The sequence below is a fragment of the Pezoporus flaviventris genome, unplaced genomic scaffold (genome assembly GCF_033815535.1).
Source record: "Pezoporus flaviventris isolate CSIRO_AGI_PZ_B2104156 unplaced genomic scaffold, CSIRO_AGI_Pfla_v1 ptg000016l, whole genome shotgun sequence".
Taxonomy (NCBI): domain Eukaryota; kingdom Metazoa; phylum Chordata; class Aves; order Psittaciformes; family Psittacidae; genus Pezoporus; species Pezoporus flaviventris.
In genome coordinates, this window is record NW_026892564.1 from 7,713,811 (window position 1) to 7,737,534 (window position 23,724).

General features: G+C 40.3%; 1 protein-coding gene across 2 annotated transcripts in view; it reads left to right on the top strand.

Moving 5' to 3' along the window:
* Positions 1-23,724, top strand: part of LIN7A (lin-7 homolog A, crumbs cell polarity complex component) — a 51,914-nt gene that overhangs the window by 14,485 nt on the left and 13,705 nt on the right. For both annotated transcript variants that reach the window (XM_061454677.1, XM_061454676.1), the window contains exon 2: positions 4,322-4,440. In XM_061454677.1, coding sequence (XP_061310661.1) covers positions 4,322-4,440 — 119 coding nt within the window. The remainder of the gene's footprint in view (positions 1-4,321; positions 4,441-23,724) is intronic.

Below are 23,724 nucleotides of genomic sequence, written 5' to 3' on the forward strand. Positions count from 1 at the left end.
ATAACAAAACAAAGTCAGATGACCTTTTTTTCAACTGCATTATGTTATAGTGCTATGTATACATGATTCAACTTTGTTTAGTATACCATGGGAGTGTTCCACTTGTATCACAGATGGTATCTTGCTAGTTCTATGTTCTGGTGATTCCTCTGTTTCATAGGGTATGTATAGTAACCTCCTGCTTGTTTCTTACTAGCAAAGCAATGCAATGAAACTTCATTCAAATAAAAATAACAATACTTTAAGTTTTTTTTCTGAAAATCATACATTTCTTTTGACAAGTGCACTTGATAAAATGTGTTTCACCCAACCAGAGTCCCCTGCCTTCTGTGACCTTTACTGACAACAGGACCCACCATGCTGAAACAGTAGTATTTCCTGAAAGGCCATAGGCAAACACAGTGATGAGAAGACGAAAGAAAGTGAATGTTAAACAGAATGAGAAAGAAAATGTGCATAAGGAAATCAGAAAAACAAAAATGTAACAAGAATATGCGGTTAGAATTGGATAGAATAAGGAGGTAAATAAGTGCATGTCCCTTTTAAAGTATATGCATCATAGAATATACAGAAATGATTCTACCCACGTCATTACTCAGATTTCCCACCAATTTCTGTGGGATATGAATGTGAAAGATGAAGATAGATTTCGATGACATTAGCATGAGTTTAATGTTAGTATAATGGAGTTTGTATTTTGGAAAATGCTTGAGAGTAGGCAAAACAGTCTTTTTCAGGAGTTGTGTCTAAAAATATCTTTGCTTAAAGGAAGAACAAATCAGAAATTAAAAGCAAGTGTATTTTATTTACATAGAACTTAATTTTTGTAACATAATCCCAAGATTTTTTTAAACATGTGTCTATATAAATAGACACACATGCTGTTTTCATCAGCTTGCTCTTTCCATAAGTATGTAAGAAAATGGTATTTAAGAACAATTCCTTGGCAATAATGTTTGCAGGCAAAGCTAGTTATGTTTGGAATCGAAAGAGAATTGGGGGACAAGAAAATGATCCCAACAGAGTTCTTCTCAAACATATGACAATATTCTCATTTACTTCAACAGGGATGGATTCCCTGCTGTATGTTTTTTTTCCACTGCAACTTTGTAGCCTTCCTCATTACCAGTAACATCACTTCTTTGAGCAAGCATTTACTTTAGTTTTAACTTGAACTTACCTCAAGTGAGTACTCGTGCACTGTTAATTTTAATTTTTTAACCTGTCCTAAGGTTACTAAGGCAATTGTTTGTACAAGTCTCCCCTTAAGAGAGTTACTAATGGAAGTAAATACACCCTGTTTCATGAGGTCATATTTTATACACTCATGTTTATACATTTTTAGTCTGCTCAAAATCTTCTGTTTTGTACCAACTGTTACATTTTGCTCCTGAAAAAGCATCAGCTGGTAATAAACAGCTTTGGCCCTGAACACATGCCTCATTTTCATTCTGTAATTTTATCCCATGAAGTGCTTTATTTTCCCGTATTCTCTCTTCTATGAGCAATATCCCACAAGTCATTGCCAGATTGAGCAAGCTAAAGGCTTAATTGTGACAAGAGAAAGAAGACTGCTTACTGTTAACAGATATGGTAGGTCAATAATACAACAAGAATTTGGGCAACAGCATTCATGTATTTTAGCATTGTGAGTGAATTTGAAAGTATGGAAAATGGGAATGCTCTTGGGATATTGTGCTTTTGCTTTACCCCCAGCCGCTTCTTAGTCACCAAGTAATCTAGTATTGGCAAACAACAATTTAGTGCCCATTTTTGCTCATGACACTATTTACTAAGCACCCATGCCAGACTTTTCAACCAGAATATGAATTTGTAATGTGTACTGCAACACTCATCACTTTAGAAGTGATTAATCAAGATTTAGAGTCCGGTCCATGCCCTAGGGAAATGTTTAGACCTTTCCTTAATTCTGTTAGATTGATTAATGTAGCTACAGCTAATTATGTTGCTTTCTGAATCAGAAGATTTCTCAAGCAGTACAATATTTTCATTGAATATTAGTTTACAACCAGCGCAAATGTGGGTGATGCACAGAATCTTCATGTGTGGTGATGAAATTTCTGAGCAACTGCAAAGTAGTTGCAGTTGCAGAAGGTCACCTGTAGCACAGAAGCTATGCCTTCTACAGGTATACTTCTACAGGTATAGCTGGACAGAGGGAAAGACAGTCAGAACTTCTGTGAACTGTCAGGAAAAGATGCCAGTCTTATTTAGAATATTTGAATAGCTGTGTGCATGACATAAATTTCAGAGGCCTTATCCGATCTATTAAGGTAGGCTGTTGAAGCTTCTTCAGAATAAATAATCCTGATGCTTTGTGCTATATGACGTACCAGTTTGCGCCAACTTGTACTAATAACTGGGGAGTGTGAATTTATTGTTTAGCTAACTGCAAGTCTTGGGAGACAGCACAGGCTTTGGACAAAAAAATCCGAGGAAAGTGATTTGGTAGTCTTGCTAGAAAATCATGACATTATTATTACAGAGAACATTAAAAATCATGTTTGTTGCTTCATACTAGGTTTCCATAATAGGTTTCCAACCTAAACAATTCTATGATATTTTATTTAATGCACGAGGTTCTTTTTGCACTCTGTTGAAATGGTTCTTTCTAAAGAGTGTACTTACTTCTTCTTACTTAATTTATTATTTGGCATCAGTCGTATTCTTTCCAGAATCTTACTTTTCCTTGATATCCATGGCCGCCTTATTTCTCAGATCTCCTTACTTCAGTAAGTGCTGTGGAGGGATCTTTCTTGGTACACCTCTACATAATTTCTTCTGTTTATTATTTGCAAATAAAGCTTCAGTTGTTGTCTCTGTACATGCAGCTCACAAAACTGCTTCACTAATACAGACCTTCTCTTTCCCATCACACCCAGCCCTCTGTCTCTCTGATCCCTTGTGAATGATATGGATATATCTCTACCAGCAGATAGTGTGGAGTGGAGAAGGAAAGCAAATAGCAGTTGAAGCACTGCATGAATCAAAACCACACATGCAGTCTTTGAACACAGGGTTAGGGTTAGTTTCATCTGAAAGTTCATGAGTTCCAAAACTGCTCTGTGGTGCAGACTGCACTCCAGTAAGTGGAAATACCTTTCTGAAAGAAACACTGCCTACTTTCTTCTGTGCTTCTCTCATACTTAGAGCTGTCTTTTGGCAGATGCCTATAAAAAGGCATGATAATTATTTGTGTGTTAATTACTGTGGCACAGCCTACTGTGCTGACCAGTCGCCTGCCCCTTTTAATTAAATTTTAGATTTTCTGAGGTGTCTTCTGTTTTCCTAACACTGATGCAGCTGGATAGGAACTATTTTCTTATAAATGCAAATGTGTGATTATATTTTTATTCCTATTACAGCTCATCTACTGTCATCTCTTTTCTATTTCCAGAAAACTTCTCATGGCTTTGTTGTATAAGACATCTGGTCAGTATAGCTCAGCTACAAGCCAAGAACTGCAAGAGCTGTTTCAATTAGCATAACCTCCCAGTCACAAACAGTACAATCTTTGTCATCAGAAAGGAGAATTATATAAGGTTGCTTCTAGCCATTGTAGTCATTTTGGAGTTACGTGCTTGAGGGGAGGGTGTTTATTTCTTCTTTGTGCAGTTAAAGCACAATATTAAAATGCCTCCAGTATTGTTTTATCATTTAGTACTACGCATTCATTTCATCACTAGGATACAGACCAAATTTAGTAGCGTGGTGTAACTGGCCAATAGTTACACTTTTTCATAGCTCTGGTGGCTATGAAAAAGATACTAGGAGATATGAGAATGACCACACAATCAAGACATTGTATGGGTTTTGTGTGGCAGATCAGGTCTTTGCAAACCTAGACAATTTATAAGAAAAGATCAAGTATTTTTCTTAGATGCTGTCATCATGTGAGTGCTTAGATAAGGACTTGACTTCATTCTTTCAGACTTTATGAAAGTAAGCACCATACAGTTCCTGTGCTACTTTCTCTAATGCAGAAAGTGAGAAATCATTTAAGTCTGCTAATATGGATTGGCTTCTTTGAACTGGTGCCTTTGTTCCAATGAATGTTTGCAATTAAGACTGAACCACTGTGTGTGTGTTGTATGTGTGCGTGCATGGTTTGTCCATACTTTGGGATTTGGATCTCTGAACAGCAGTGTCGTTGCCTAGTTGCAGGTGATATAGCATAAGGTTAATACAGTATGTGTTGGTAAAGTGGATTTTAAATTTAAAATGACCATCAGTGTGCCCCTTTTAGTCACTTATTAGTCACTGTTTATACTGATTTTTACTCCCTTTTTTCCCCACTCAGATGTTGCAAGAGCAATTGAGTTACTGGAGAAACTGCAAGAATCTGGAGAAGTACCAGTACACAAGCTACAGTCTCTAAAGAAGGTGCTGCAGAGTGAGTTTTGTACAGCTATCAGAGAGGTATGAAATTGAGACTTTTAGTTATTTCCCAGAATAACATCCTTCTTCTGAAAAGTGTATTTGCCTTTCAGTGCTGAGAAGCAGGAGTACCTTATGTAAAAGATGATGGATGTAAGATGTGTCTGTAGTTGCCTGCTACCATGCAGAATGCTGAAGTTACTGAAGAGCAGACACAGAACAGTTGTGTCAACAAGGCATCAAGGTTGAGGCAATTAGTCTTGCTAAGGGGGAAGGGTGATTAATTAGTACATCAGTATTCTGCTCATACTGTTTCAGGGTCTGTGCTAACCTGTACAGCACTGTGCTGGGATATGGGGACATGCCAAGTTGGGTCAGTGCAGGCTTAAATGCCTGTTCTATGAGTTCGGGTGTGCGATAGGGATGTGCTGCTAAAATCAGAATGCTGTGAGAGGCAGTGCAAGCTCTGAAGTTAACTGAAGCCGACAGGGATCTTGCCGTTGAAGTCAGTGGTCAGGTCCCTATGGGCTTTGCTCCACGTGTCAGAAGTCCTTGTCAGACTGCAGAGAACTGTGATTGTTATGCTGCCAGCTGTGGTCAGGGCCTTCCTAAGCTCTGCCCAACAGTATATAAATTGTGATTTTTTTTTCTTCTAGTTAAGCTAGAGAAGAAGCACCCCACTTCCTACATGCATACAAGCAGTATCTTTAAAGCACTTAAATTTCAAACATTTCTGTTTCAAGTTTCCTAGACAGAAACCATGAGTTAATGCAATAGTGTGTCAGTCTTCTTACCTACTGTACTGAGTGCTGTTAGCCTGAAGACAGAAGCACCTCTAAATGCCTTAAAGAAAGCAACATCTTTGCAGCAGAAAATCTGTAAGGACTTCTGTTTCAGTTTATCTGTCTGCTGCCTGAAACTAATCTGCCTTCATGGAATCAATGGGGAATCTAATGTTCCCTCAATGGCAACAGAACTGGACTTCTGATAACTAGGCAACAGCAGTGCATTGATTGAATGAGTGCTGCATGGCTGGAAGGGAGAAAGAGATGAACAGACATTAGTTTAATAAGCAAAATGCAACAGACTCTGGTTTATGGACTATAGTCTTCAATGTGAGAAACAGAGAGGGGCTTCCACTTCATTAAATGGCAGTTTTCAAAGATTTTTAAAGGGAATAGTGTTCCATGACAGTAAATAATGACACTGTGTACCCTGAAAAGCTGATACTCTGACTAGTCCATTCATTTAACCAACTAAATGCTTCCTTAATTGACCACTGAATATTGAAAAGTTGTGGGGTTGTGTTGCCTTTGGGTTTTATCTCAGATAGCAGAGCCCAGTACTCAAATTGTTAAAAGCAGCTATTAATCTTTGCAGTGTCATCAGTGAAATCTTCATCTCTGGAATATAGTCTTAGCAGTAGCAAACACAAAGCTTGTTGAAACAGATGCAGAGCCTAAGAAATAGGAAAATGGCTTAGACAAATGCGCTCTCAGTTCAGTGAACTGAAAATAGATTTTGTCAAAATCATGTCAGTGGTACAAGAGGTCCTTATAGAGTGTTGTGTAAAGACAACCTACACATGACAGACTAATTACTGTTAGATTCTTACAGCCAAATAATAGTCACTTCCAGAAGCCTGGAGCTAGTTGGTACACAAGAATGTGTAATGTGATGATGAATGAGAGGTTAGATCAGTTCTACCAACTTCATAAACAAAAATATTTATTTATTTTAAAATATTCAATACATTGTGTGTATATAATATAACCTGTCTAGTATATCACTGTAGGAGAATAAAATTTCTACACCCAAAAAAATTGTTAGTGCCATTGGTGACTATATATGTTAGTCTTTTAGTAGAAGAAATCTTCAAATATGAAAGCTCAATTACAAAAATGTTCATTTAGGAAGAGTGGGAGAATTGACATATATACATTGCTAGTACTTAGGGTTGTCCAACATGTTTCTCCTCTTTTCCGTTACTCACATTAAGCACTTGACAAATAATTAGACTGTAACTCTTTTTTTCCACTGGATGAAGAGTTGTTAGAAAATTGCAGAAAACAATTTCTTCCATTTCTTTAAAAAAAATAATAAGAAAAGCATGGGATATTTTGGTCACATTACATTCTTAGACATGTCCAAACACTGCAGCAAGGGCTTGGAGGATATCTGAATTGGGTCATGCCGTTAATCAGGGATGCCCTTCTTGCACTTCCCTGATGTACAATGGAGTTTATGAAACACTGGTAGCTACTTTATTGAACAGCACAAGTTTTTTTCTGAGCATCTTTCAGCTTGCGATAGCTGAGGCTGGACAGAAATCTCCCTGCAAATGCCATTGTTTATCTTCTCTTGCAAGTGCAAGACGTGAGAGTGCGGCGACTAGCTTTTAATTCCCTCTGTTAGCACCTACATAGACTGGAGGAGAAAAGTTGTTGACCTTGCAAAAGAAGGCACAACAGTCAGTTGGAAGTCATGAGAAAAGTGGGTGTTGTTTGGAACGCAAGTGCCTTGCTAGAGTGCAGTGAAGCAGACCGGGTGTGAGCAGTAGATAGGAGTAATCAAACTGGGATGAGGAGCAGTGGCACGCTTTGTATTAGTATGCAAATTCTGGAAGAGGCTGCCTATTATCTGTATGCAGAGATTCAGATCTTCACTGTGGTGTGGTCATTGTATCCTGCAAGATCTGAGCCTCACTTACTTTCCTCAAAAATTTAGCAAAAGAGGTTAAGGCTGACTCCTGTAGTCCTATAAAATCTGTAATGGAGGAGCTTTGGAAAATAGCCTTTTTTTTTTCCAGTTTAAGAAATTATGGACAATGAACTATCCAGTGAGTTTATTAAAATATGTCCCAGAGAAACTAATTTTAATGGAAAGGATCAAAGATAAAATACAATCCACACAGTATCGATTGAATGTGACTTGTCCTTTCTACAAACAGGTATTCTTTAACTACGTAAATAGGAGATTGCTTTTATGATCAATTAGCCTTTCAAAGTATGACATACATTATTAGATTACATATATTTCAGTCTAATGTGTAGGAATCTATTAAATTGCTGTTGTAATGAACTGTATTTGGGGGAATTTATTTAGTAAATCACCCACCAGTTCAAATCCCCACACTGAAATCCTATAGAAATAAAATCTTTTTAAAGTGACTGAGTGTATGAAATTTAAATAGAAGTACTTTGGCATTTTTTTAGGATGCTGTCAGGAAATGGTGATTAATGTTCTCAGTTAGCTAAATATAAGTACCACCAACTGAAATATTCTGTCTGGCACTAGGCAAGAATATGTATTAGCTCTGAAAATAAGGGAAATAATTGAAGTATGTAATGTCCTCAGTACTTCCTTTTCACCTGAAGATCCTAGACCAGAAAACAAATTAACCAAAGTCTTGTCACATTAAAATTGAGTTTTGAGAAGAAGATTTGTGTTTTAAAATTACTTGTTGTAAGCTCCCTGGCTACATAAAAATTAATTAGCTTTCTATAGCCTTGTCGCTTAGCTAAAGATGCCTGAATCCTGTCCATTATAGCATTAAGTCCTTTGCCTGTCTCTGTGTTTTGTTGTATTGAAAGCTGTTGCTATGTTATAGTCTTCTGATTCTCAGGGGTTTTACCGGGAGAGATGAAGGGTAAGGCTGTAAAAGTGAATGCATAATTGCATGACTGAAAAGAGGTATTCACATGCAACATAAAACTAGGAAACCTGGAATGATAAAGTTACTTTAGTTGCTATATGTCAATGAAAAGGATGTTATGAGAACTGTAAGATAAGGTGAACTTCTGCTCTGGCAAAAAAACCTTAAAGAGCTGTAGGTGCAAAAGACAGAATAAACAGCTGAGCAAAACACAGTGAATCATCAACAAGAAAATGTGGCATGCCTTATCAGATTATAGAAATTTCATTTACTGTTAACATCTGGTAATTGGTACTTGAAACACCAGGAGAGTAATGGTACAGCTTGATAAACCCATTTATCTCCTGATGAACAGAAGTTTTCTTTCAGGTGGATTCTTAAGTTTCTATTTTTGTATGTTAAATATGTAAAATTCAGGTGTATCATGCTTTCCTCCCAGCCTTCTTTCACTACTCCATTTTGCATTTCAAAATTAAATCTCATGTTTTAGTTTGCGAATATTATTTAAAAGAAAATCTGACTGGTAAATACTTACGGCAAGATATTTATCAAAACCAAAAGTAATCAGATCAGGAATTCCTTATAATGTGGTACGATGATCAGACACACAAAAATAGCCATTATTTCATTATGTTATCTTATGACTTCCAGCAAAATACTATGTCATCACAGAAGAGCACTTTACCAGGACTAGGTCAGTGACAACATTTTCGTAAAAGGAGGAGCAGTCAACATAAAATTTTCTGCTGTCATGTGTTCTGTATGAAATCAGTTTGTGAAACAGCATGTTGTCATTGAAAATATATTCCATTTCTACTTCAGTAGTTTAAAACTTTTAAACATACTATAAAATTATCTTGTGGACAGGGCATCCTGGACATTTAACTTACAGGCAGTGGCTTACAGGCAGTGTGACTTACAGGCAGTGGCAGAACACTGACCCATTTCTGATGAGGTCTGGATGACCCCGTTTACATTAGAGATATATTTGATTATGTTATATAATATTCACAACATAGTTTCATTATATGCTATGTAGGGTAATTATTTCCTTTAATCAGTAATTTTCATTTTCATGCCATAGCAATCTTAACACCTGGAATCCCAGTGCTGCTCATATGTAATGTGTTATTATCTGGTCATTTCCTCAAGCTGCCTATCTGTGCTTTTCATTATTAACCCTGATGTATGTCTGTGCAAATATTAGGGAACCAGAAGGCTGCTGGGTGGTGAAAGCTGAGTCTGGTGATACTGTGCTCATTACTTTACTGTGATGCAGTGTGGGACAGTATGAGGCTGGCTGGAGTCCTTATCTATTTACTTCAGATATCCCGGTACAGTGGTGTGCTTTTAAAGGCCTGTACTAAATATAACAACCTGGGTATTAGCTGGACTCATGCAAAACTTCTTATTAATTCCATTATTAACATTTCTCATTTAGTATTTTAATGTAGGCTTCATTTAAAGTCCTTGTTTCGTGATGTTTCGAGAATCTCAAGATTTGTTTGTTCAGTTTGCAGTATAATGCTGTTCCTCCACCTCCCAGACCTAGGCTCTGAGAGCATAGTCCCATTGTTTTTTTGCCTGATGAGTCCCATTCTCTGTAAAAACAGAGATTCAACAGGCCAAATTCTCTTGGTTGGCACTATGGGCAGCCTCAGAGTTCAAATCTTGCTCTGAATTATTCTTTCTTTTCACTGGGAGATGAATATTTGTTACAGAAGGAGAAACACAATTCCATTTAGTCTTCCATCTCCACATGGTGAGCCCTGCTTTTGAAGTTTTTAAAGTATAAGATAAGATGCAACTGTCGTGGTTTAAACCCAGTCAGACAGCTTGTTCACTCACTTCTCCCCCTTCTTGCCCTCCCCCTACTCCTGGAGGGACAGAGAGGAGAATCAAAAGAATGCAACTCCCCTGGGTTGAGATAAGAACAGTTTAGTAACTAAGGTATAACACAAATCACTACTGCTACCACCAATAATAATAATGATAAAGGAAATAACAAGGGAAGAGAATACAACACCTCACCACCAGCCAACCGATAACTCGGCCCCCCAGCCCGACCAAGCTCTGACCGATACCTCCTCCAACCCCGCAGTCCCCCAGCCCTTCCGGGTAACTCCCAGTTACATCCTGGGCATGATATGCTGTGGTATGGAATACCTCTTTGGCTAGCTTGGGTCAGGTGTCCTGTCTCTGCTTCCTCCTGGCTTCCCCTCCTCCCTGGCAGAGCATGAGGCTCACAAAGTCCTTGGCCAGACCAAAACATCATTGTTATCAGCTCTGTTCCGGAGCTGAAAGTCAAAACACAGCACTGCACCAGCTACCAAGAAGGAGAAAAATGACTGCTACTGCTGAACCCAGGACAGCAACTTTGGAAAAAAAAAATATATGTATTGAGAAGACTTACTGCTATAATTCACAGTGCAGAACTGTGATTAAGACTCGGTGGGAAACCTGACATCTAAAGTGCCCTACTGTCAAATTTACCCATGCAAATGGAGGTGTTGGTCAGGATGAAGCAAAAGTGGTATGTTGGGTTTACTGATAAGGCAGTTAGTAAACAAAAGGGCAGTAGGACATCTCATAAGAGTAAAATGAGTGTAGTGGTTTAAACCCAGTCAGGTAATTCGTTCGCTCACTTCCCCCCCTTTCTTGGCCCCCCCCCCCCTGCTCCCGGAGGGACGGAGAGGAGAATCGAAAAGAATGCAACTCCCACGGGTCGAGATAAGAACAGTTTAGTAACTAAGGTATAACACAAATCACTACTGCTACCACCAATGATAATAATGATAAAGGAAATAACAAGGGAATACAACACCTCACCACCAGCCGACCGATAACTCGCCCCCCCCAGCCCGACCAAGCTCCGACCGATACCTCCTCCAACCCTGCAGCCTCTCCCAGCCCTTCTGGCTAACTCCCAGTTACATCCTGGGCATGACGTGCTGTGGTATGGAATAGCTCTTTGGTCAGTTTGGGTCAGGTGTCCTGTCTCTGCTTCCTCCTGGCTTCCCCTCCTCCCTGGCAGAGCATGAGGCTCACAAAGTCCTTGGCCAAACCAAAACATCTCTATCAGCTCTGTTCCCGAGCCGAAAGTCAAAACACTGCACTGCACCAGCTACCAAGGGGGAGAAACATGACTGCTACTGCTGAACCCAGGACATTATCCACCCCTTATTCCATACCATTCACGTCATGCTCAGATCCCACATTTTCAATATACCATCACTCTTATCTCGGTGCACTCTTATCTTAGTGCATGGACCAGTCCCTATAAAGCTGCTGCGTCCATCTGGTCCATGTCAGGCTCCATCTCTTGTAACAGTCTTCCAGAGCAGGAGAGACTGTGTGCAGTGTTCACACTCGTGAATAACCTGGGCAATAGTGTCCATTGTTAAGTCCACCCCTCGATCATGAGTCCATCTCTGTGTTGCATCTCTGCTCTGATGGCCTGAAGTGCCATGGGCCCACCAGGCTTAAAATAATTCATTGTCCCCTTAAGCAGTTTCTGCAGCTTGTTGCTGGGGACTCCATACAGCTGCCTTCCATCTCCGACGCTTCCAAAGCACTGGAGGGGCCCAGTGGACTAGATACTTGCCCATACTGTCCCACACACCCTGCGACTCATGACTGTCCAGCCTTGGGGAAAATCTCTTGGTCTCCCTATATTGTTGTCTAACCCCAGACAAGACCCAAACCTGACTCCGCTTAACTTTTGAGATCAGACAAAATGGTTGTGGGTAGAACACAGTCTGTGTGTGTGCCAACATGCTGATCCCCATCGCAATCAGCAGGCAGGTCCCAAGGGTACCCAAAGGCCATTCAAAACCTTCAGAACTCTCAGTTGATGCTGCTGTACTTGTCACTGGGGCTGGTGTAGCTGCTGTGCTTGCCGGCTCTCCCACCGCCAGCTTCTCTTTTCCTGAGTCCAGCTCTTCCTCCTCTGCCTTGCTGGGAAATGCTGCGTGGTCTCCTGCATCCTCCTGGGGCTCCGCGGGCGGCTGCCGGGGAATGCTCTCGGCCGTCGCGGGGCTCGGCTCGGCCGCGGGGCTGGGCTCCTCCGCGGGGCTCGGCTCCTCCGCCGCCTTCTCCCGCTGCTCAGCAGCCGCTTCCTTCTGCTCCTCGACCGCCCCGACCTCCTCCACCGGCAGCCGTCCCCTCGCGGCCTCCGGTACCGCTCCCGCCGCCGCTTGGTCCCCGGGGCCGCTCTCCCGGGCCGCTTCAGCAGCCGCCGGCTCCCGGGGCCGCTCCCCCTCAGGTCCCCGCAGCCTCACGAAGATGGAGAGTAGGGTGAGGGCCAGGACGGTGAAGAGCAGCCGGACGGCCAGGTACAAGTCCACGGCCACGTCCGTCCCGCCCTGCTGCTGGAGCCCACCCGTATTACAAGCCATTGCCATAAAGCACAGTGAGACAAGAACCTTAGCCCAGGCCCCACACTTGATAAACACTAACACAGCAAATACCGGCTCTAAGTAAGTTACAGCATTCTGAAGCTGTGAGATCAACAAGAACAACTCAGAGAACCAATAAATCAGCATTGTGACGAGTGACTATTAATCCAGTCAGATCTGTCGTTATCTCAACCCTTCGTGCCCCACGTTGGGCGCCAAAAAGAACTGTAGTGGTTTAAACCCAGTCAGGTAATTTGTTCGCTCACTTCCCCCCCTTTCTTGCCCCCCCCCCCCCCCCTGCTCCCGGAGGGACGGAGAGGAGAATCGAAAAGAATGCAACTCCCACGGGTTGAGATAAGAACAGTTTAGTAACTAAGGTATAACACAAATCACTACTGCTACCACCAATGATAATAATGATAAAGGAAATAACAAGGGAATACAACACCTCACCACCAGCCGACCGATAACTCGCCCCCCCCAGCCCGACCAAGCTCCGACCGATACCTCCTCCAACCCTGCAGCCTCTCCCAGCCCTTCTGGCTAACTCCCAGTTACATCCTGGGCATGACGTGCTGTGGTATGGAATAGCTCTTTGGTCAGTTTGGGTCAGGTGTCCTGTCTCTGCTTCCTCCTGGCTTCCCCTCCTCCCTGGCAGAGCATGAGGCTCACAAAGTCCTTGGCCAAACCAAAACATCTCTATCAGCTCTGTTCCCGAGCCGAAAGTCAAAACACTGCACTGCACCAGCTACCAAGGAGGAGAAACATGACTGCTACTGCTGAACCCAGGACAATGAGCAAGCTTCATCAGCTCAGATTTGTAACTCAGGTCATAAAAGCAGTATGGTTATATTAGCATTGTGCCTTATTAGACTGGCTGGGAAGCAAAGTTCTCCTTAGGCTAATCTGATAGTTCGTTATACCTTGTTCTGGTATTCCAGATACCTTATTCAGGTATTATTTAGCAATAGTGCTCATGCAGTAGCAAATACAGAATTGTGCAAATTGACCAGATTCATTCAGCTTTTCACATGCTTATGCATGGATTGCTTGGTACCTTTTCCTTAATATTTGCATTCCTGGATGCTAATTTTAAAGTTTCAGCATTTTATCATTTTTTAGATATTGGGGTGGATTATAATGTTGGCTGAACCACTCCAGTTTACCTGAATACTGGGGCTGTGTAGCATTTGCAAGAATCTTTTGCTGTGTTTTTCAATCCCTTTTCCATTACTATTGTCCCAGCAATGAAAAGCCACATGAAATAATGGTAAAAATTTTCACTAAATGAGTACCTCCATCACTGTTCAGAAAGGGCATTACTTAGCTTCATTCAAAGATAATGGTATGGCAAAATAGTAATGTTTTCATGTTTTACAGAGTTTGTTTTCCCTCTCTTGGTTACAAGTACTGTATCTATAATGATGAGTTGACAGAAGGATTTGTAATATGTGTAGATTAGGGCAGAAAAAAAAATTCTAAAGATGGGCTGCCTGCTTTTTGACTATCAGGAAACAAAGAAAATAGATTTTTTTAATATAAAATTACACTACTGTGTTAAAATATGTGCTGGGTTTTTAGGGTGAATGTAACCAGAAATTACACACAGTTTGAAAAACAATGAAGTTTCATTTACCACTTTACTGTATATGACTGAAGCATTACTCTGTTGCTTGCAAGCCTTGGATGGCATGAATGAGAACTTTTAAAATGATTACCTTGTCACTCAGCAGATGGCCTTCATTAATGGCAATTATATGAACTTAGCAAGCTGCCCAAGCATTATCTGAGAGAAGGCATTATTAAGTCTCTGTGCAATCACTGTGACTTTCATGACTTCACTGCAGGAGATTTAAAACAGCTGCTCTTGTCACTTTTTTTTCACTGCCTGTAGCTAAATACATTGATTTCACACATATAGTACCCCAGAATCCAGAGTCAGACTGTATCACTGGTCTTTAATCAGTGTTTTCCCCTGCAGGTTTTGATTAAAGATCAATTTTCAGAGTTGGTTGATGGCTGTACATCTACTCAAATTTGTGCTCTGCTTGCGTAGTCATGGCTTTCACAAAAGAGAAGTTATTTTAGTGCTGCAAGAGTCCTGCAATGTATGGAATCAGAGCGATGACACATCTTGTTCATATTATTGTTTGGCTAGCAGTACCGTATTTACTAAAACTGGTGAGTGTTTCAGGTGAAGTTCTTAGTTCTGCAAATGGCTGCAGTTGGATTGCTACAGGAGGTGACTCCAGCAGAACATGGGTGGTGCATCTTAATATCACTTTTGTTTTACTCACATTATAATTTTAGTTTATTGTTGCACTATCATATTTGATTACATAAAGCTCTTAAGAATAAATAAAAGAGCCTCTGCTGCAGTTCATCTCAAGTCTGCTTCTTCCTCGAGAGACAAATCAGCAGCAAGGTGAACTACTCAGGAATATTTATGCTGACAGGTTGTTGGAAGCGACTGCACCACTGTTTCTACCTTGATGGAGCCTCAGTATTCCCCTGCATCCCTGCTTCCACTTAACTGATGTCACTGATGAGACTCCTGGGAAATGCTGCTTAATCTCATGTTTTTAATTGTTCTTTAGAAAATAAAAGAAATTGTAAACCTGTCTTAAAACTTCATTTTAGCTACATTTTTTTGTTGGTATTTAAAACAAGAAGCATCAACAGTTTCCTTCTGTCTCCCTGCCTCCTAGCTCAATAGGCACGCTTGAGATGACCTTGCATGATGGGCTCAGGTTATCTCATGCTTCATCCAGGTGCTGATTTTGGCAAGGTTTAGCCAAATTTGCTAAGAAGTTTGGAATGTGGCTGTTGCGTAGGGCAGCCCCAACATCTTATACAAACTCACTGAAAAGTGGAAGAAATTAGTGTTTATTAGTGCTTGGTATATTTTTGAACTCAAAAGTAACTGGCAGTGAGGTCTAAGAGAGTTTTAAATAATAAGCTATGAATTCCAAGTGGTTTTATGGGAATTAACTAATCACACATGCTTCTATTTCTTTTGATCCCAGATATTGCTTCTTTAGTAAATATCCTGAGGAACTTTGAAATACTCACAATTAAATTCTGCACCTTTGTACTGAGTGATATTTTGTCCAAGAGATTTTTAGGGGACAGTATTTTGCTAAGGTATAGTAATTGCAAAGAATACACTTTCTGAGACATATGTAATGTTATCTTCAAAGACACCAGGTCACATTTGCCGTTGACTTAGAGCAGAGTATAGAACAGTGTAAGGGACATTAAATAAACTAAATGACCTAATCATGTTTTTTTTGCTCCTGATATAGGTAGTTTTTATTTGCAACTATAAGTCTGTTTTTCATTATTCTTAAAAGGGTGCCAAACAAGTTCTTACTGACTTTACAGTGCAAGAGTGATGTTTCCAGACATTGGAGGGAAGAAGAGGGGGCACACTGAAGTTTTGTGTGTCCTAACAGCAACACCAGGGCTGTTTCAACTGACTCATCCAATACATGCAGAGATGTGACAGCATGCATTTCCCAGTGCATCTGCTCTGTTCTTCTGCTTGTGCAGAAGGGAGGAAAGAGATTCTGGCCCCAGCCTGTAACCCCTGTTGGGTTGTTTCTTGGACAGGCACAGCCTTGTATGTCAGGAAGTCAAATCTTGGTTCAGCTTTCAGACAGCAGCACAGATACTGTCAGAGCAGAGTGTACACCACCCTTTTCCACACAAAAAAATGAAAAAAATGCCAGAGCAAGTAATATTTTGGTAATTTAACGGGAGCCTTCATAAAGTGTTCCACCCTAAATTAAAATGTTATACCCTTATGGTGATTAAACTTAATTTATTTTTAACAGTATTTCAGGCTTGTGCTATTTTTTTTCCTACTGCCTAGGGATAGCTTAATTATGCATCCAAGATTCAAATAAGTTTTTTTCACTTTGGTAAAACTGACCTAGTTTGCTCCCAAAGAAGGAAAGTTTTAAATAAAATATCCTCTTTGAAAATGTTATCTTTTACATTCATAATATTTCTTCCACATGTTCTGAAATTAAAACTGTCTCATCTCCTTGGGTTGTTAAATGAGTTTCATTTACATGTTTGAGCTTTTCAATGAGTTAGCTTCCCTGTTGCATGTGCCAACATCCATACAGTGTTACTTCATGGAAAGCAATTGTTGAGGCAGTTGTGAAAATGATACAGATGTTAGGTTTTGAAAATAGATACCCCATTTTTCCAAATGCAAACATATAACTGCTCACAGGCTAATGAAAACTTATCATGTAAAAATATTCGGAATGCCAGGAAGCTTGAATGACCACATTCTGTCAGATAAAAATAGCTCATTAATACAGACTGGTTTTCACAAAGAAGCCTTTTCTGCAAGGCGTACAAATTCAGTAGCTGCAGGAAATAACTTCTGTAATACAGGTTTTTTGGTACCTTCAGTAAGCTCTATATCACATGCCTTCCTCTTAAAAGTACTTTCCAGCCACTTCAACCTTCACTGTACTCATAGGCATCCATTGACTTGTCCTTTTCACACTGACAAAAAAAGACCTCAGCTTGCTCTCAGGGACAAAATGAAGGTGATGTGTAGGATACACCATGAACATGGATGTGAGATAACCTAATTCTGCTTCTGTTGAGATTAATCAAACATGAGGTGTAGGCCTGTAGCAAAACAGGCCTTTATGATTCAGTTCCTCAATCTTATATGAGAAGAAGAATAATTAAGAATAATATTTAAGAAGAGTAATTATTAAATTTATTGTAACCTTCAAGTTGTGGTGTGTATACATGAACGCAAGTGTTCTTCCACAGCCAATGTTTTTCTGATATTGTCGATGTCCCTCACAGGGACTGCGATTTAGAAAGACAGTTTTCTCAAATTATCTTTCGCTTTGATCATCCAAAATAGTCCCTTCCCCATTTTTTTAAGTTACTACCAAAGATAAAAGTAGCTATTAACACAATGAAAACAGAATCTTAATGTTGGGGGTTGTTTGTCCAACTTGATAGATAGAATCATAGAATAGTTAGGGTTGGAAAAGACCTAAAGATCATCTAGTTCCAACCCCCCTGCCATGGGCAGGGACACCTCACACTAAACCATATCACCCAAGGCCTCGTTCAGCCTGGTCTTGAACACCGCCAGGGATGGAGCATTCACAACCTCCCTGGGCAACCCATTCCAGTGCCTCACTGTCCTTACAGTAAAGAACTTCTTCCTTGTATCCAATTTAAACTTCCCCTGTTTAAGTTTGAGCCCGTTACCCCTTGTCCTGTCACTACAGTCCCTAATGAAGAGTCCCTCCCCAGCATCCTTACAGGCCCCCTTCAGATACTGGAAGGCTGCTATGAGGTCTCCACACAGCCTTCTCTTATCTAGCCTGAACAGCCCCAACTTCCTCAGCCTATCTTCATACAGGAGGTGCTCCAGTCCCCTGATCATCCTCGTGGCCCTTCTCTGGACTTGTTCCAACAGTTCCATGTCCTTTTTATGTTGAGGACACCAGAACTGCACACAATACTCCAAGTGAGGTCTCAGGAGAGGAGGGTAGAGGGGCAGGATCACCTCCTTCGACCTGCTGGTCATGCTCCTTTTGATGCATCCCAGGATACAGTTGGCTTTCTGGGCTGCAAGTGCACACTGCTGGCTCATGTTCATTTTCTCATCATAGAAAGAAAATGGTCCAGATTTCAGCTTCCCCATGAAACTACTGCTTTCCCTACTGGTTTATGACAATGCTTGGTACAGCATCTTAGCTAGAGGTTGGAACTCTGGTGGAGAAAACTTGCTTTTATGATGTAGCTGTGCTTTTCTGAGCATGCTTATCACATGAGATAATTCAAAAAAGCAGAACACAGGCATAAAACCAGAAATTCCACTTGATATACAAAAGACGCAGAACTAAAAATACCATCACTACAGCTTTTCCATTTTCATTGAGCTGCCACAGGTTTATGGCTGAATGGAAGCACTCTGTTACATTGGTTTTGACCTTAAGTAAGAAGCAAAAAGTCATTATGAAAGAGGAAGGGTGGTTTGATAAGCTGCATACCTCAACACTGCTTACATTCACTTTTGGTTGTATTTGACTTGTTTTGCTTCTATTGTGTCCTCATCTGTTCAGGTGTCATCTTAAATGGTCAATTAGATTGGTTTGTGGGTTATTTTGTAGAAAAGCAAATACTGTTTGAAATCTCAATAAACCTATCATAACAGGCATAGATATCCAAAATGAGATAAAGACTTACAAATACTTCCAGTGGAGAAAAAAGAAAGATTACCAAAAGAGATTAAAAAGACCTAATTACATCCAACAGTTGTAATTTGAAATTGGGCACATTTATCTGAGAAATAATCCGCTTTTAATGGAAATGCTGTTAACCGGTTGATCAATTTCTGAAGCAAGCTGGAGGCTTGAAATTCACAGACCTTCCTAAAGACTCTGTAGTTCAAGCAAAATTTAAGATTAGTACACAAATTACCAGATGAGAATCCATGGTTTATGCTTTACAAGAGGTTAAGGGTGACCAGAGTCCTTCCTGGTCTTTGCAGCATGTAAAACATCCTTGTCCACTGATGTGGTAGAAGTATGATCTGAACCGGGTGTTGAAGTACAGCTCTGGGGGTATCTGTCCAGGCATATAAACCAATGCATTTCGCTCCACAGACAAAAATGTATTGTATTAAGAATGGAAAATGCATGCAAGAGGTTGTGGGAAAGGAAAAAATGCCAAACAGAATGTGAAGAGGTAAAAATGATGACAACAAAGTAGAGGGCAAAAAAAGACTCAACCTCTTTGTGTTGAGGAGGGGAGGAGAGAGGCCAGCACCTATGCTGAATAAAGCACATGCACACAGACGTGAGCTCTTCTCTCTATGATAAAAGACCAATTGAGATATTCCTTTCCATTTGGTATTTTCGAAGGGAGAAGTATTAACTTCATCCTTTCCAACGTATGAAGGCAATTAGGAAGACAGGGATTCAGCATAGTTGATGGCAGAAGCATCATACTGAGGTGTAGGTAAATAACAGTTCTCTTTTGTAGCTTAGCCTCAGTTCTGCAAGGATGCACACTTACATATTCCACTGACATGACTACATAAATGCAGTGAAACCAATTATGCCTTCCTTGTACTGGTTATTCTCACACTAGCTTTCCCCTCTGTACTGACTGTCAGGCTTCTGTCTTCCCTTCCTTGAAAGACTTCTTCCAAATATAGATGTACAATTCTATGTTGAAGCAATAAAAAACATGACAGACAAACTAAAGAAACTAAACCCAGATGATGCCAGTGTATGTGTTAAACATCATTTATCAATCTCTTTGCAACTTGCTCCTTCATTGCACCCTTTAACCTGCTTACCTGTGGCACTTAGGTTGTGACTTACTATTTCATCAGGGGATGGAGCATTGAATAACTCTTACAAAGCTAATGGAACAGAGTCATAGAATCATACAATAGTTAGGGTTGGAAGGGACCTTAAGATCATCTAGTTCCAACCCCCCTGCCATGGGCAGGGACACCACCCACTAAACCATGCCACCCAAGGCTTTGTCCAACCTGGCCTTGAGCACCACCAGGGATGGAGCATTCACAACTTCCCTGGGCAACCCATTCCAGTGCCTTACTGCCCTCACAGTAAAGAATTTCTTCCTTATATCCAATCTAAACTTCCCCTGTTTAAGTTTTAACCCATTACCCCTTTTTTCATTAAATTGTCATTTTTAACACAGCTTCAAGAATTCAGTAGAAGAGATGCTGCATCATTCAGGTTGTAAACAGAATTCTGGTTGTAGCCACCTTTATAAAACAGGCTGCTAAGTGCACTGTTATTTCTGGCCCTCCTCCTAGAGCTTCACTTTGACTTAAATAGGCCAGCCCAGTACTTGCTGTATTGTTATGAGTCCGTATGGATTAATTTTTGTTAAAAAGCTAGCTCCTCAAGTACCTGTATGGCAGCCCCCTTCCCATGCTTCAGTAATGCTAAACCAGCTGCTTTGCATCCCAGCTGAATGCATGGAGATGAGGGCCAGCCTCATCACAGTAATACCCACTGCATCTGACTCACTACATCTCCTGCTAGGAGAAGTAATAAAAGGTACATTTCTCTGTGTCAGCAAGAGCTGCCACACTACAAGGAGGAATAATTTCCAAGTTCAGATTTTCTATTTGTAATTTTCCTCCCTCACTTTTTCAGTTTTTGAATACTTTGGGAGAATAACTTGAGATTACAGTGTCTGAGAAGACTACCTGCCGAAGCTGAGAAAGTCTGAGATCTGTATTCCTGCTTGCAGGAGTATTTCTTGATGGGAGCATTGTATTCCTTGAACCACAGGAAGGAGGAAACAAAGCTGAATCCATCTAGCTCCACAATGCAAATGAGATCTGTGTGAACAAACCCGTCTGCAGCATGCTTTTACTCAATGAATGTTCAGTGAACAGGCACCAACAATCTTAGTAGAAATCACTGAAATTATCTGAAACATTACCATTCACCTTCCAGCTGCAGCTTTGCATCTTGAAACATTGACATTTCACCTGTAATTTAATCTCTAAATTAATGAATTGTGGAAACTTTTCCCTAGGCACTAGACCGTCACACTGTGTATGGAGTCTGTCAGCAAATAATACTACTAAACACCCAGGAAGTCTTTTAGACATTCTAAAAAGAAATAGCTGTACGTATGAAAATAGATATACAGCTCCTTTTAAACTAGTAACATATAGTAACCATACAGATACTATCGTGAGCAGCTGGCTGTAGGTGGCCCTGATTGAGTAGGGATGTTGGACAAGATGACGTTCAGAGGTCCCTTCCAGCTGCAACCAGCCTGTTATCCTGTGATACGTTGCTTGTCTTTCCTCAGCATATTTATATTACACAATGATGTCTTTTGAAATGATTCATCTGTCATAGTTAACAAAGATCACTGTTTTGAAAGATTTCTTTAGTAAATATTCTAAGGGGTATTTCGAATACTTATCATTAAATTCTGCATCTTTGTCTTCTTTTGTACCGAGTGATATTTAGTCCAAATAAAGAAATCTCCAGAAGTGCTTACAAGGACAGCTGACGGATGGCATTGTTAGATCCAGGAGAATCACTATATGTTAAAAATGTAAACATGTTGTCTGTAATCAGATGTACAGACAACAGTAAGCACTGAAAGGAAGGATTTTATAAAACCATTTCAGTTACTTGTCCCGTGCAGTGGATTGAACAAGAAGCTGTATCCACTCTGAAAGGATTTAAACACCACCGAATTTAGTTTGAGAACAAAGAGATTTTCAGTTTATCTGTTCTGTGTACATAGAAGAGGCAGCAGAATGGATTCGTTGTGCACAAATCGTGGCTAAGGTGGTGCTGAGAACAGCGTAGATAAAGGGGTTAGTGTGGCTACAGGCAAACAAGGATTAGTGGGCTTTTTATGCATTGCTAGAATGAGCAATGATTAGATATGAACCCTACAAAGAGTTTAAGGGGCTTAGTGGAACAGGTACTATCAATCTGTATTTGGTTGCTTAACTGACTTAATAATATGTTCTGCAGGTGTATGTTTTATCCTTCTTAAACTCAAGTTACATTAAACATTAGGCAATATTTAGATAGGAGAATTAAATTTACAACTGCCTTGAGCAGATATTCGAGACTGGTCACATCTATCTCTTATAGAGAATGAGATTTGGCATGCAAGACTTCTTTTCCTAAGAACTGAGCTATAGATCTGATGATCACTGATAACTCTTTGCAGAACACCATTTTAAATCTGTTAGCACTGAGAATTTACAAATTAACCCAAGGATTATATGACATTATTAGTCATATTTTTCAGAATTTTCGAGTCAGTTTATTCTTTTTTAACATACTAGTTTAATCACACACTAGTGAGTTTGTTCTTTCATCAGGATGCAAATTAGTTATCAGGATATTGGATATTATGAAGCCTACCAGCTAGATACTGGTAGGATGCAGACACTATGGAGTTGTATGACATCAAACCTAAATAATCACATGAACTTGTCATTATTGGCTCATCTTCATGACACTTTGCCTTCATAATCAATATTTTAAAGAACTTTTTAGTACCTCTTCCTATATCTGACATATTATGGGCTGGTTTCAAAGCAATTTAATGTCACAATAGAGCAAATGCATGCTTTTAGACCTGTCGTGGTTTAAACCCAGCCAGACAGCTTTCACTCACTTCCCCCCGTTCTTGCCCTCCCCCTACTCCCAGAGGGACGGAGAGGAGAATTGAAACGAATACAACTCCCATAGGTTGAGATAAGAACAGTTTGGTAACTAAGGTATAACACAGATCACTACTGCTACCACCAATGATAATAATGATAAAGGAAATAACAAGGGAAGAGAATACATCACTTCACCACCAGTCGACCAATAACTTGCCCCTTCCCCCAGCCCGAACAAGCACCGACTGATGCCTCCTCCAACCCTACAGTCTCCCAGCCCTTCCGGGTAACTCCCAGTTACCTCCTGGGCATGACGTGCTGTGGTATGGAATACCTCTTTGGTCAGTTTGGGTCAGGTGTCCTGTCTCTGCTTCCTCCTGGCTTCCCCTCCTCCCTGGCAGAGCATGAGGCTCACAAAGTCCTTGGCCAGATCAAAACATCAGGCCGAAAGTCAAAACACAGCACTGCACCAGCTACCAAGGAGAAAAATGAGTGCTACTGCTGAACCCAGGACAAGACATTATAACAAACCACAGGGTTTCTAGCTGTGCAAGCAAAACCAATGTGTACAGTCAGCTTTCATGCTTTAAGATGAGGAGGAACATGCAGATATCAAGAAAATACAGTAAATTATCAGTCGTTCAGTCCATTATGGGTTTTGAAGTAACAAGTATTTAATGCTTCATTACTGCAATTACACAGTATTCTCATATAACGTAGTAGTTGTTCTTATACAAGAATATGTCCTGCGACATAATGCAATAAATGTTGAAATGATCTGTTCAGGATAATGCTGAGTCTGTAGACTCAACCCATTGTTATGATGGCATCATCCAGTACAAAGACAGAACAAACAAGAGATGCTTTAGAGGCTATAAAAGAACTTTCTTTTTCCATATTTTTAAAATTAAGGGCAAAATTGTGGCCTCTACTGAGGTAGAGGTCAATTTTACCAATGGAAGCAAGATTTAATTTCAAATGGAGAAAGCAGGATACTTTTCAGCTTGTTCCCTTTGTCCCAGTTTTCTTACTGTCCCAGGGTTTTCTGAATTAAGTCCTAGAATGCCTACATCCTGCCAATAGTC